The sequence below is a fragment of the Carex rostrata genome, chromosome 19 (assembly GCF_964058835.1).
Source record: "Carex rostrata chromosome 19, lpCarRost1.2, whole genome shotgun sequence".
NCBI lineage: Eukaryota > Viridiplantae > Streptophyta > Magnoliopsida > Poales > Cyperaceae > Carex > Carex rostrata.
The window spans coordinates 8,040,036-8,054,709 of NC_135936.1; the positions used below are offsets into that span (position 1 = coordinate 8,040,036).

The 14,674-nt window shown below is 37.0% G+C and overlaps 3 protein-coding genes across 3 annotated transcripts; 2 read left to right on the forward strand and 1 right to left on the reverse strand.

Annotated features, from left to right (window-relative positions):
* Positions 1-574: 574 nt before the first annotated feature.
* Positions 575-3,688, forward strand: MSRB1 (methionine sulfoxide reductase B 1). Its single transcript, XM_078321050.1, has 5 exons — positions 575-875; positions 967-1,078; positions 1,998-2,063; positions 2,511-2,708; positions 3,469-3,688. The coding sequence occupies exons 1-5, from the start codon at positions 689-691 to the stop codon at positions 3,494-3,496; spliced, it is 591 nt and encodes a 196-aa protein (XP_078177176.1). The 5' UTR covers positions 575-688; the 3' UTR covers positions 3,497-3,688.
* Positions 3,689-5,169: 1,481 nt separating this feature from the next.
* LOC144571690 (chlorophyll a-b binding protein 1, chloroplastic-like) lies at positions 5,170-6,290 on the reverse strand. Its single transcript, XM_078321051.1, has 2 exons — positions 5,948-6,290; positions 5,170-5,842 (listed from the first exon to the last, which is right to left on the reverse strand). Exons 1-2 carry the CDS (start codon positions 6,224-6,226, stop codon positions 5,339-5,341), a joined length of 783 nt encoding a protein of 260 aa, XP_078177177.1. The 5' UTR covers positions 6,227-6,290; the 3' UTR covers positions 5,170-5,338.
* Positions 6,291-11,039: 4,749 nt separating this feature from the next.
* FAP3 (Chalcone-flavanone isomerase family protein) lies at positions 11,040-13,463 on the forward strand. Its single transcript, XM_078321052.1, has 5 exons — positions 11,040-11,274; positions 11,345-11,446; positions 12,166-12,321; positions 12,554-12,768; positions 13,006-13,463. Exons 1-5 carry the CDS (start codon positions 11,091-11,093, stop codon positions 13,162-13,164), a joined length of 816 nt encoding a protein of 271 aa, XP_078177178.1. The 5' UTR covers positions 11,040-11,090; the 3' UTR covers positions 13,165-13,463.
* Positions 13,464-14,674: the final 1,211 nt, after the last annotated feature.

Genomic DNA, 14,674 nt, shown 5'->3' on the forward strand with positions numbered 1-14,674 from the left:
CCTCTGAGGGAATGAGATCACTTGCCCTTCGGGGTGCAGGAATTTTCTGCCCCTCAGTCACTGGTGGGTGGGGTCGATCTCTTAGACGGTTAAGATTCATTAACTCAAAGTTTTCTTTTTGAGTTAATGGAGAGGATACGCATTCGAATATTACCATAGTCGGTAGTCACAAAATTCACATCCTCTGAGGGAATGAGATCACTTGCCCTTCGGGGTGCATGAATTTTCTGCCCCTCAGTCACTGGTGGGTGGGGTCGATCTCTTTAATTTTTGAACTGGAGGTCCACGGACAGTGACTCTAGGGGCATGAATTTTCTGTCCTAGATGGCAGAGGATTCGGTCTCATCCTCTAAGATATCTCATATTTTGCGTGACTTGATGGAAAATCTCAACCGTTACAATACCTTCTGCGCGCATCTCAAAGCTCAAATAATACTGGCCCCTGCGTCACCGGACACGTGGGTCAAGCAAAATATGAGATATCTCAGAGGACACGCACTCGTAGTCACGTCCTGTTTCAACCGCAGAATCAGAAATATGGATTTAACATCCTCTCCATTTATTGCATAAAGTACGGCCATACGTTTCTCTCTTATTAAAGATAAAAAATTTCCCCTGGTTTATCCGTTTTCGTCTTGACTGGAGCTCTCTCGTCTTAACCGGAACTCACTCGTCATTAACCAAAACCATGGCCACTCGAGCAGGTGTAATTCAATTCTCAACAGCGAACCTTCTCCGCTCCAGTGCAATCTCCTCTCCATCTTTCTCCAGTTCAACCTCTCTTGTACTCATCCCGAGGTCGTTTAACAAAAATCTCGCTATTCGTGCGATGGGCTCAAGCACTTCCTCTTCCCAGCGACCCGAACCAGTTCAAGGTTTGATTTCTCTTTAATAGTAGAAGCTTATTTTCCTTTCCTTGTTGTATTTTTTTTTTTTCTAATTTTGTGCAATTTATTTGTATGAAAGATGCGGAGAAGGCTAACTTCACTTCCTTGAGCGAAGAAGAGTGGAAGAAGCGCTTAACTGATCAACAATATTACGTCACTCGCAAGAAGGGCACTGAGAGGGCTTTCACTGGGTACGCATCTAATTTCTCTGACTTTAGTTCTGTTATCTCTTCTTTTGCCAATTTTTTGGGAAAATGGCATTTGTATCCGTGCAGACGAAATTCAATTGGAAAAAAAATGTGGCACATGGTAACTTTGATCCATCACCAATTTTTTTTCGAGATGTCCGTATCACCCTTTTTTATTCTATGTGAGATGTAAAAAGGTTAGGTAATTGGGAGAGGGGGGTTTCCGATGGGCATCGGACCAAATCCTGTTCGATGGGGGGTTTAAACCGTCAGATATGCTTTAGGATTCCTGTGTACGGATTTTAAAGCAGACCCGAAATTGCGGGTGCGAATCCTAAAGCAGATCTGACGGTTTAAACAGCCCATCGAACAGGATTTGGTCCGATGCCCATCGGACACCCCCCTCTCCCTAGGTAATTACCCATATGGCCATATTGCCTCTTTTATTACCAGATTCTCTTGATATGTGATGACAATACACGTGAAACTTGGCTCTGATATGTGAGATATAAAAAGATCAGGGTTCAAATGCCTCCATTTTTAAAACGTTAATAACTCAAAATTTAGAACTTAAAAGTCAAAATAAACCGTTGGATATGATCTATGTTATTTTCTCTGTGCGCTCATAAAAAATTATAACATTTCAATTTTTTTTAATGTGAATTAATAAGTTAAAAAATCAATGTCTACAAATGCACAGATAAAATGATGTAGATTTTATTTTGACTTTTAAGTTTTAAATTTTGAGTTGTTAAAGTTTTTAAAAATGTAGACATGATGGAGGCACAAAAAATGGAGGCAAAAAATGAAGGCATTTGAACCCTCCTCATACATATATTACTTCCACTAGAACTTTTGCATTTACTGTTTTCATTTGATTTTATTATAGTTTGTTACTTGCTAATATGTAATATTTTGACAGTGAATATTGGAATACCAAAACACTTGGCATCTACCATTGTATATGCTGTGATACTCCCTTATTCGAGTAAGTTGATTCTCTGGATCAATTTATAAATTCATTTTTTTCAGTCATATGCCTGTTTACCCCTTATTGGAAATGTTGTGCGACGGCCAATAAAAGATGAAAAATATTTTTGCATCGTTAGTTTTCTATTTTTCCACCACTCCCAACACTAGCTGTGATTCCTCATTATTATCTCATTGAAGTGAATAGATAAGAACTGAATGGCATTTGTGTATTGCATTGAAAATAAGAGAGGATAAATATTAGAGGTGTATTGCTAAATGGAAGAGGAGAAATGTTTGTGCAGGTTTGTGTGTATGAGAAACTTCTGATTTTCCAAGGGTATGTATAGGAAAAGTACATTAGGGGTGTGTAGGAGCATAATAAATAGTTCAATTTTTTCTATTTTAAATATTTAATCTTTAGGGTAGCTTCATGTTAGTTTTGTGGTTTATGTATCTTTGCCAGATCAAAAACCAAATTTGACAGTGGCACTGGCTGGCCTTCCTACTACCAACCTATTGGAAATAATGTGAAATCCAAACTGGACATGTCCATTATTTTTATGCCTCGGACCGAGGTTCTTTGTGCAGTTTGTGATGCTCACCTTGGCCATGTCTTTGATGATGGGCCACCGCCTACCGGAAAGAGATATTGTATTAACAGGTAAATTTAATCCTGTTTGTTAGTTATTAATTCTGTCTAATTTTGGTATTATGGTCTGAGCATGTGGGTAAAATATGTTGTAGCACAATGATATTCAAGTTTGGTGCCAGTCATCCAAACAAGAACTTTGGTATAGGTCAGCTGGGTAATGGCCAGTGATATCTTTTTTTTGATTGGTTTCTTATTTTCTTTGGTTTTTAGTCACATTATTAGTCTTAAACATCAAGTTGACCAAAAACCATGGAACAGCACTATTCGGTAGTGCTGCTGGTTCTGTACCGGACAGGTATACCTTAAAAATGTTCTGAGATTGTTTATAAAGTTTGAGATCTTTTGGTAAGAAAAAAAGGAAAGGAAAAGGATAGGTTATATTGACAACAAATTTCTTTGATATCCATGACAGGCTGACAGCTGATCAAATGACTATGAAAATAGAAAAGAAAAATAAAAAATATCTTCTCTATAGTTTTGATTGGTTGTGTTTGAAAAATTAATGGTTCAATTTTATGGGTACTTCACCGGTGACCAAATTATTTCCAAATCACATCAAATTTTTACATATCTAAACTATCAGGAGCATATCCATAATTCAAAATTTTCCATTTTGCTAACGGTATTATCGGTTGTTAAAGGAGTATGGTTGTCAATATATCCCTTCCTAAAGGAAAAATAGGCTTTTCTGAGAAAGGTAGAAAGGCATTCCCAGTTTTCCACAATGTTAATTTTTATAAATATCTTTTCACTTTTTCCTTCTTCCCAGTGTATCATTGAAGCTGAAGCCGGAGTAGAACTGCCACATGCAATTTATAGCTGTGTAATGTAGATACTATGCAGTATTAGTGTGTTACAGAAGTAAAAAATTTCTGCATTTCCCGAGTTGTATATTTTAATTTCTGAAACAGAATATATAAGGTTTGTTTTTTGAGGTGTAAAATATATTCTTATTTTGAGAGCTGACAAAGCTTTAGAAGTTATAGATATATGCTCTATCTTGTTTCTTCCCACAGCATAAGTCCATATAGTCTTCAAGATGAAGATGCCAAATAATTGTCGTGTATTTCAGGTGTTAGAAATTGCTTGATTCATCTCATGTGTATTAAACATCACAAGGCCTCAAATCTTTTATTTGCCTGATTACGTAATTCTACTTATCTAGTGTAGCTGTAAGAATAGTGTCAGAGTTTGGTACCAGTTCTCTGTTAAATGGTTTCATTATTAATCAAATCGGTGGGTATCCCCTACTAGTATTCAAAAACTTATCTAGTGTAACTCAATTAGCTACTGCTATTTATCTAGACATTTTCAATTCTGATCACTTTTGAATGTATTATCTGCTATTTTGGTTATCAACGAGTGCACAATAAAATTCCTGGAAACAGGGGAAAGTGGCCATTTTGTTTCTGTTTTTTCTTTCCTTTGTCCATGAATTTCCCAGATTGGAAAATCAGAAGTTCAAAACGGAGATTACCTTCGTGGTAATGGATTGAATATCTATTTTGAAATTGTTTTACCAATTATTCTGGTGTAACAAATTCAGCTGTCCACTTGGATTTCAAATTATATGTTGACCTTGGATTTGAAGAGAGACATTTTCATCTTATTAATTATGCTCATTACTGATAAAGCTTCAGAAATCTTTATACAACAAGAGGAACAGCCATTCGATCGAGACAGACTAACCCAATATCCTGATTGATAAGGCTTATTGGACAGTTCATTGTGACTAGGGCTGGCAACGAGCAAGCTCGAGCTAGAAAAAGTGATCCGAGCTGAAAAAGTGACTCGAAGCTTGCTTGTTTTGGCAACGAGCAAGCTGAGCCAACTCGTGAAAGCTCGTGGGCCAAAAGCTCAAATGTACTAGATAATATGTATTATAAAGTTAACTACCATAAATAAATATGTAACTAAATTCATACATACTAAAATACTAAATCTTCAAATTAAGACATATATAGTTCACAAAATAAATTCATGCATACCAATTCACACAAATGCATATCAATTCACAAATTCATACTTGGACTGAGCTGGCTCGCCAGCTCACGAGCGGGCTAGTCCTCTGCTCAAACTTGTTAATTTTGAATCGAGCTAGAGATGAACTGGCTCGTTAATAGCTTGGTTCATTAACGAACAAGTTGTTAGAGAGCGAGTCACGAGCGATCCACGAGCTACGAGCTTTTTTGCCACCCCTAGTTGTGACTGATGAATACTGGAAGGATGAAATAGTTCAATAGTCAAGTTACTATGGAAATTTTTTCACTTTTCACTATATAGTTCAACTTCTCGCGTTCTTCGTTGTTCTCTTTCACAAAAAAACGGTTTATTTTTTTATGTACTAACAGATTTAAGATTTATGCTTCTGAGTAGTTACTTGTGTGTGCGTTGGCGTGTGTCCATGCATGTATTTTAGCTTTTGTCTGATTGACGAGAGGAGATGGTTCAGGCATTGTAATAAGTAATAAGAGAGAGAACAAAAATGATATCTACTGCACAAAATGATTTTAGTTTACAACACCAACAATCTGAAACAGATCATCGGAAACTAGCAAGCACATGCAGACCAACACTCTTTAAGAGATACCAACCTGCAACTGCAACCCTCCTAATCAACCAACTGAAAAATCAATTGCTCACTTGCCGGGCACGAAGTTGGTGGCGTAGGACCATGCGTTGTTGTTCACGGGGTCAGCAAGGTGATCGGCCAAGTTCTCAAGGGGTCCTTTTCCGGTGACAATTGCCTGAACGAAGAACCCAAACATGGAGAACATGGCAAGTCTGCCATTCTTGATCTCTTTCACCTTAAGCTCAGCGAAGGCCTCAGGGTCATCAGCCAAACCCAATGGGTCGAAACTGCCACCTGGGTAGAGTGGGTCGACCACCTCACCGAGGGGACCACCGGCAATACGGTAACCCTCAACAGCTCCCATGAGGATGACCTGGCAGGCCCAAATGGCCAGGATGCTCTGGGCATGGATCAGGCTGGGGTTGCCGAGGTAGTCAAGACCTCCCTCAGAGAAGATCTGAGAGCCAGCTTTGAACCAGACGGCTTCACCGAACTTGACACCGTTGCGGGCAAGGAGCTCAGGGAAGACACAACCCAGAGCACCGAGCATGGCCCACCTGCTGTGGATGACCTATGGACATACAACAAATAGAACAATTTTAAAGTTGTTCAAATTTGCTTGAATTAATAATGATTTCTTTTAATCGATTAATTACAATTACAAATTTCACATTACCTCAAGCTCGCGGTTCTTTGCAAAGGTCTCGGGGTCAGCAGAGAGACCAGCAGTGTCCCAGCCGTAGTCACCAGGGAATTCACCAGTGAGGTAGCTTGGGGGATCGCCAGACAAGGGACCGAGGTATTTGACACGTTCAGGACCATACCAGGGGCTGGCAGAGACTGTTGCCTTGCCAACGGTCTTGCGCATCGTGATACGGGACATGAACATGTCAGAGACACCCAGCTTCACTGGGGTACCGAGGAAAGTAGGAGAGGAGAGAGCTACTGGAGCCATTGTGCAAGTACTGACTACTGACTACTGAGAGACTTTCTTTGTTTGTTGGGAATGAGGCACAATAAATTGTCGGGAGATTTTATAGGTACAAATTAATTTGCGACCCTTATCTTAGAAAATATTTTTCTATCTTCTGATTGGCTGAAGGGATGCGTGGTTTGGATTCTCTTGTAGACGTGGATGATTGGTAGGCGGTACATTTGGCAGACACTTGCAGAGGTCTTGGGAGTGGGGGGCATTTCTGGAAGATAATTTCTCTCATCCGAGAGTATTCTTCAGATTCTTTTCATAGGTTCAGGAGCTGACGATGGGTGACGTGGTTCTCTCTCACCCATTTGGATAGGTATCTAGGTGGCATTTCTTTCTGTGTGTTTTTCTTAGAACGAGCCCGGATGAAATTCAGGAATTTTTTTTTTATAAACCATAATTAATATTTTTTTATGAAACTAATATGATTATTTTTTTTTTTACAAAAATTATAAGAACTGAAATGTCATTTTGGTCAGAAATTTTTTTTTTTTTTTTGAGACCAAAATAGCAATTTGGTCCGAGTTATTTTCACTATTTTTCAACAAAAAAAAAGAATGGAACTGAAATGGCACCTCGGTTCTTATGATTTTTATAAAAAACAAAGCAACTCAGTTGGTTTGATAAAATATATTTTTTTATTTATGATTTCCAACAAAAATTCGAAATTCAAGCGTAGCATTTCAGGTTCCACAAATATCTCCGGGAGGAGAAGATTTTTTTTGTTCAACTTAACAATTGTACGGCTAGAATGTGGTCTTGCTAAATTAGAAAATTCTTCAAAGATAGTCAAAATCCAAGTGGTAGACTGGAAAAAAAAAAAATCAAAATTTGGGAAGCTCAAAACCGGAGAGCACCGCTGTGGACCAAAGGTTGAAAGTGTGTATGGTGCACAACTGCACATGAGGCGCGGGGGAATGCACGGTCACAACGCATGGTAATCGGGAGGTGACACGTGGAGAGAACTGCAGGACTGGATTGAATCTAGGCCGTTTGTGGTTGCAGATCCAATGGCGTGTATTGTAACTAGAGCTGCCCCCGAGTTGAGAATAATTTGAAATTAACTCGCGAACTCATGAACCGAGTTGCTAATCCAGCTTCGAGTCAGAAACTTTAATTTAAATTCAACTCATAAGCAACTCGAGTCGAGCCGAATTCACTTGTGACTCATAATAATATAGCACATACTGAGACAATCTAATTTAATTATAATAAAAGAAATATTGCATAGTTTACTAAAATAATACACAATTAAAGCAGTACATAATGAGACAATGGCTAATACATAATTAAAAATTACAAAAATATTAAAATAGTACATAATTTAAAATTACCAAATAGATAAGGTTTACTCATTTGAGAAGCGATAATTTTTTTTTCTTAGTTTCAAGTAGCAATATAATTTTTGATTAAAAAGGTCAAAAGACCCATCTTCATTAAAGAAAAGAAAAGTTAACTTACATCCATTAATGTCAGTTGCCTATTGCACCTGATGCCAATATAACCCATCTAAAATCGAAAAGCCCAGAAGGCATACTGGAAACCAAAAATTCAGCATGCAAGCTGAAAAGTCCCATAAGGATGCATACCATAACATTAAATTCAAAAACGATAGTCACAAAAAAAAACCGTAGTATCCGAGCACAAAACCAACCAAGAGTAAATCTAAGCCGCACAAAGGGGCTGAGGGAATCAAAAGTAAACACAAGGAATGGCTGAAAAGCCAAGGACCTGCTGCTGACTTCATTCTTCATAAATCACCATTTGTAGCCCTCCTCCGTCAGCTCCTGGAGGCGCAGCTGCTGCATCCTCTGGACTCCATACCGCCAAGGGTAGCACATTCAGATCCTCAGGAAGCCACATAGCAGTTGCTTCAGCAATTTGGGGTTTCACCTTACCTGACCAATAATGGACAAGAGAGATAATAAGTAAAACTACTTGTCTGACTGTTTTTTTATTCCCTTGAGCAAAACATAGATCATTTCGATATTTCCACACAGTCCAACAAAATGCACTTATAACTAGTAAAAAAGCTATTTTGTGTTTTTTGGGGAGGTGATTAGCATATTTAATGACATCTGAAAATCGGTGCCAACCAATACTACTATTTTGGCAGGACCCTAAGTAGAACCATATTTGTTTGGTAAATGTACAGGACACAAATAAGTGGTCAACAGATTCTGGTTGTTGGCAAAACCGACATTGATCAGTTCCTACCCACCCTTTCTTTTTGAGGTTTTCTGTTGTCAAAATTTTGTTTTTGTGGGTAAGCCACATGAAGATCCTAATCTTAATTGGAATTGGAATTTGCCACCATAACATGGGGTTTTTGGGGATAACACCTCGAAAATTGAGAATCTTATAAAGGGATTGAACAGAAAAGTGACCATTGGTCTCCCATCTCCAGCTGAGTTTATCCTGTAAATGAGTGTAAGAAAAATGACTAATAATATCTAGTATGTTCAACCATTCGGTATATTGGAAAGTAGCAATATAATAGATTGTGGGAAACAAATTAATATAAGGTTTGAGGACACAATAATTAGAAATATATAGATTAGGATTTGTTATGAGTCCAACCGAGTTGATTCTGAATCGAGTTGGAGGTAACTCTGATTCAACTCATAAATCAACTGAGTCAGTAAACGCAAGTCAGTTTTGACTCGAGTTATTAGCGAGTTGAATCTGAATTGATTCCAAACTGAGTTTCGAGTTGTGAGCCTTTATTTTTTGTTTCCGCTTTGCCCAACGAACAGCGTAACATCCAAGGACGGTTTAGATTTTCAGGAGGGAAGAAGGGAGGATTGAGAGAATATTGACACAATACATGAATTCAAGGAATATTTCACGCGTAGGATTGATTACGGTAAGTAGGGATGTAAATTGTCTTCATGTGTTGTGATTAGTCACGTTGTAACTTGAGTCATGTACAGTATAGTTGCGTTTTGATTAAGTTTACTTTTTACATACTGTACCATAACTAAAATTATGAAAATAATCATGTTGTGATTTATATTTGATCACATTAATATTTTTTGAAGTAGTATAAGTAAGAAAATAAATAAAAATATTAATTATGAATAATTGTAAACTAAAGAAATATATATTGTAGAAAAATCAATGTTTCAAATAAATATATTGTTTAAAAATTGAATTGTTATTTGAGATAAATAATGATATAATTTTATATTAGTTCAGTTATGCATAGTTACATTTTGTACCGTGTCGTGTCGTATCTTATTTCGTGTCGTATTGTAATAGATTAATTTACGTATTATATTATTTATTGCACAGAATGATCACAACATACGAATAATGAAAACATACAACACACAAAGTTTAATCACATAATTAAACACATGCACCGTGTTGTCTTGTTGGAATCATTCCATGACAATTTTATTTACATCCTTAATTGCAAGGGATACGAAGTTCCTCTTGAGCCCTTCACAATCCAAGGAAAAAGAGTTTTCTTTGGAAAGATCCAGAAAGAAGAGACTTCTTTCAAAAATCAAAAGTAGAAGAGGAGATATACACATCAAAAGGAATATTTTTGCCATTGAAATTTGTCAAATTCTCCCCTGTCATTTTCTGTATTTGTATTTATCTAATATTCGATCATATTTATATCTGAAAGATAAAAAAAATTGATATGATATAGTTTTTACCACTGTTCATTCCATTTCCAATCCGTTTTTAACCCCTATCGGGACAGCAATATTGTTCATCAGACTCAGTTCTAATTGAGAGTACACAGACGTAGATGAAGAAAAAATTGTAGAGGGAGAATTTTACCATACTGCGTCTGACCGGACAGGTTCACCTGCTTCATAAGAGGAAATGAAAGTAAAACAAAGAGGGATCAGAGGGAAATGACATTGTGCGAAGAAAAACGCTACCTAGATTTTGACAGATCTTTCACTTCAAATCAAGGACAAAGAGAAGATAAAATAACGCTTATTTCACATCCATTTTCTTTCTATTAATGAAATTTTACCTTTATTTTGTGAGCAGTCTTAGCATGAAGCCATCAACGGCACAATTTACTAGTTTAAAATATTAGATTCCAATATAAGTTCAACACTGTTGGTAAAGAAAGCCCACTTGTGTTTTCTTTTACAAAGAGTCCATTTAACTGGCCCAGGCCTTTTAAGAGTCCCATGATGTGTTTTGTAGGTTTTCTGCGTGGATACGGACATGAGTACATGATTGTACACGGCTTTATTTTAATACATGACACAATGTTGAAATACATAATGACGGGTTTAACATAATTCCTTAGTGACAATTTTTTAAGATTTTAACGAGTATTGTAAAAAAAGTTCGTTAAGATCGATCAATTAGTTAATTAGTTATTATTGATAATCAAACAGTTACAGACTTTTTTGACTAATTAACTAATTATTTTTTATTAATCACTTGACGGTACATGTCAGTCCGACAACTGCGTACTGTTATTTACAATATTGGTTTTAAGACCTAATTTCTCCCCTCTAAAATTGCGCGGAATAACAGAGAACTTGAACACAGATGAGCACCACCGCGGCACTTCTGCACTTGACAGTGACACTGCAGGGATCCGTATCCTCTCAGGTACCTGACTCAACACAATTGAAAAGGACGGCCAAGATTTAATTTCATCCAGTTTTTGTACGGAATGGCTGAGAGGGGCAGTATTATTTGTGCTTTGAGATTCGTGCCATGTTAAAAAGAACTTGGACCATTCCATTCAATTGTACCGAGTCCGGTAAGCTGAGAGGATGTGAATTTGACACTACAAAACTGTATCTCAACATTTCGGTAGAAAGAAAACTAAAAAGATAGAACCCAAGAGAAAATGGCGGGTTTAACCTCGGCCAGAGTTCCATCCTTTCCCACAATTGTCGCGAAGCCTACATTTAAATTAGGAATTTTTCGTTGCAATTCACCTAATTTCTTGGGAAATGGATTGAATTGTCCTTCCAGCTCCCTGAACTGGTCTCTTAAGAATGTTACTACCTCTCTTGCACCTAGAGCTTCAGGTCAGTACAAATTTACAAAAGGCAGTATTTTATGAGAATTTGTTTTAAAGGTTATTCTTTTCGATTGTAGTTGGAAGTGTCGATTCTGTTGCTGAACCAGTAACAAAAGTGAAATTCCCCAAGGAGGTGACAGTACCGGGTTGCTCCAAATCCTTGATTCTTCTGGGAACAGGTAATAAGCTTTCTGAGACTAGCACACAGTGTAGAATAAGTTCAAGTTGGGGGGGGGGGGGGGGGGGGGGGGGGCTTATTGGCTTCTGGTCAATTTGTGTTTGGGTCTGGTCGGTTGGGGTTTTGATCATTTAGCATTGAGGCTCTTTGCTCAAGGTTTTGGTATCAGGATATTCAAATTTTGGCTCAGATGGTTTCAGATTTGGGTAGTTACCTTGATTACACAGAGAATTTCATGTTTTATATATAAAAAAAAGCTCAATTTGGATCTGCAATTTTAGTAATTTTCGCTGTGTGGATTCTTGTTATGGGCCTTCTGAATTGGGGTTTCTCATGTTTAAATCTAATCATATATCTGGTCAGCTTATGTCGCGATTCGCAAGTCGGTTGGGGTTGCATTTTGTCGCTCCTTTCAGGGAAATGTGGTTCAAATTTTGTCAGATTTACAGGCTAGCAATTAATGTTTCAGAGGAGTCTACATATTTTATCGCCGATCACCAGTCAGGCTTGGTACCAGAATGTACAACATGCTAGGGCTCAGATCTGTACCCACCATATGTCAATTTTGATTGCGGCAACAATTTTAGATTATTATATAAAACCCTAGAATTTGATTTTGCACAAGTTACATAAGACTAATTCTATGATTTTGTTGAACATCACTCTAGTTCAATAGTTTAAAAAGAGATATCTGTACATTATTTGTCTGTTATTTTTTAGGTTACAGAGAGAAGGTGTTTGCAATTATCGGTATAAAGGTTTATGGTGCTTGCTTCTTTGTAGATCCTTCTATCAAAGAACATTTGTCTCCCTTCAAAGGGTACTCTGATAAGGAAATTTCAGATGATTCCTCCGTCTTCAACTCAATTTATAATGGTATGTAACACGTACACTTATATCAGTTATGTCACAGCCATTTTTAACCTTAATTGTCTGTCAATTGTGTAATGAAGCCTCCAGTTAACATTGTTATAGCCAACATGCTTTCACTCCATACCAGATAAGTGGAAAAATAAATCAAAATCTCGAGAAGGCCAGATGAGTTAAGATGCCAATGGAAAGAACTTTTGATTTATAATTGTAATTGAGTATAATTTTATTTACTCAGCGGCATGTGAGAAATCATTAAACATAAAGCTCGTTAGAAATGTCGATGGAAAGACATTCTGGGATGCACTGAATGATGTTATCACTCCAAGAATTGAAAAATTGGCCGGTACCGACGAGGCTGCTCTTTCGGTCTTCCGTACCACCTTTATGGATCGCAACCTCAAAGAAGGCACATCCATTTTTCTTACTTGGGCGGAACCTTCAAAATTGTTGGTATGTGATATAAATTGATGATTCTGTTTCTATTAGCTTTAATTGGTCCATAACAGTCAAGACTGGTGCTGGCAGGTACCAGTACTTTTTTTTTTTTTACTTTAGTTCCCTGTATGGTCCATAACAGTCATAACCAGTGCTGTCAGGTACTAGTGCCCTCCTTTCTTTTATTTCTTTTTTCAGACTAAACTTTTAGATTAATGGGTATGGCACTGCAAATTGTATTTCCATTTACAGATCTCCATTTCTGCTGATGGATTGCCATCTAATGTTGATGCCAAAATAGAATCGTCAAATGTGAACTCAGCTCTTTTTGATGGTTTCTTTGGAAATTCGCCTGTTTCTCCAAGTCTGAAGGCATCTGTTGTTAGTGGCATTCAAGCAATTCTCAATTAAGGAATAAGCCCTCGGATGTAATAATCCCATTATTGACCCTGTACTTATAGAGCTTTGGAGTACCCATTATACCCTTGATTCCTGGAAGGAGAACCATGTTATGTTATTCTGGAAGGAGAACAATCATATAGCACGGGATATCATGCCTAGAAGGCTATAGAACTATGCTACAACTTTTATGAAACTACTAATTAGTCGTGGCAATGGGGTTGTGTTTACAAAGATCTCTTATTATAATTTACGGATTTTGCCCAAAATTTTACCATTTGCAGGGTATAAATAAAAAGTTCTCGCCTCTCCTTTTCTCATGCTTTCATAAGCTCCACTCCACCTATGGTAATTACAAATATCAGCTGGCTATCCTGTCTCTGTATGATAGATTTCAGACCATATTATTTACATCTGTCATAGAAATAACCTTATTTTTTCATTCAACAGGGGCAAGTTTGTACCATTGATTGTCAAATATAGACATAACATTCTTCTTGTTTTTTTTTTCTTGTGATAGAAAATTCAGGGCTCTTTTTTCTGATTATGGTATCTTATATAATTTTTTTTTGGATAAAGTGATCCTACATCACCCTGCGTTCATTTTTTCTTGGATGTCCAAGTTCAAACATGCAGAAGAAAAGAAAAACATCTCAAACCGGTACGAACATGGTGGTACTGGTACCCAGCCTGATGGGGAGCATATTTAATTTAATTTCATGGTCTATCCCATGATGCGCCGTTTTTAAGTGCTTTGATCTTATTAAATATATATTGCTCTCATAGGTAGTTTAGAACTATAGCTGACTTAGAGTATGTCTAATCTACATATATCTTCCCTTTGTAATTAAGACGATTATAATATATGAACCAATAGAAGTATACCAATTGATCTTATTAGAACTTTGTGTTGTATAAATAAAGGTGCCGCTGATCCAAGTTTCCAACAGCCCAGAGTTCTATTGGCATGGAATATAATTAATGAAAATCATACAGCTGAAAAATCTACCCCATTGGGTTTGTTGCAGAATTAAACCAAACTCAAGCATTAATTGTTTCCATTCTACTTATTTGTCTCATTGGTTGGCACTTTGGATAGAGTGCAATGCACGCTTTCACTATCAACGGCTTGAGACATCACAAACGACTTTTTTACACCGATCGACCAGATAAACACTTTCTTAATTTCCGCCGAACATGAAAGCAAAGTCTAAATAAGGTATGATAATGAGAGCCCACAAAATAAATATTTCTCAAACTTCGCATACAGAAAAAGATAAGATGTAAAGATGTTACTAGTTACAAGGTAACATCATAAACTTCTCTACACACACTTCCGATCTAGGATTAATTGGCAAGTGATAACACATGCATCTAGTTTACAACTTCTTTTATTTTTTTTGGTGATATAACAAGAATGAGACAATTTTTGCGAGGATAAAAAAGTGACTTTTTGTGATGGAGTACCGTCATTGTTCTGTTTTTCCTATTTGCGACGGAGTACTGTCATAAATGCGTTTTT

Excerpts from the sequence above, each read along its gene's own strand:
- FAP3 (XM_078321052.1), top strand. The coding sequence starts at position 11,091 with ATGGCGGGTTTAACCTCGGCCAGAGTTCCATCCTTTCCCACAATTGTC. Across the intron at positions 11,275-11,344 it reads TCTTGCACCTAGAGCTTCAG|TTGGAAGTGTCGATTCTGTT; the intron begins GTCAGTACAAAT and ends TTTCGATTGTAG. Across the intron at positions 12,769-13,005 it reads CGGAACCTTCAAAATTGTTG|ATCTCCATTTCTGCTGATGG; the intron begins GTATGTGATATA and ends TTCCATTTACAG.
- MSRB1 (XM_078321050.1), top strand. The coding sequence starts at position 689 with ATGGCCACTCGAGCAGGTGTAATTCAATTCTCAACAGCGAACCTTCTC. Across the intron at positions 1,079-1,997 it reads ACTGAGAGGGCTTTCACTGG|TGAATATTGGAATACCAAAA; the intron begins GTACGCATCTAA and ends ATATTTTGACAG. Across the intron at positions 2,709-3,468 it reads AAGAGATATTGTATTAACAG|TGTATCATTGAAGCTGAAGC; the intron begins GTAAATTTAATC and ends CCTTCTTCCCAG.
- LOC144571690 (XM_078321051.1), bottom strand. The coding sequence starts at position 6,226 with ATGGCTCCAGTAGCTCTCTCCTCTCCTACTTTCCTCGGTACCCCAGTG. Across the intron at positions 5,843-5,947 it reads CAAAGAACCGCGAGCTTGAG|GTCATCCACAGCAGGTGGGC; the intron begins GTAATGTGAAAT and ends GTATGTCCATAG.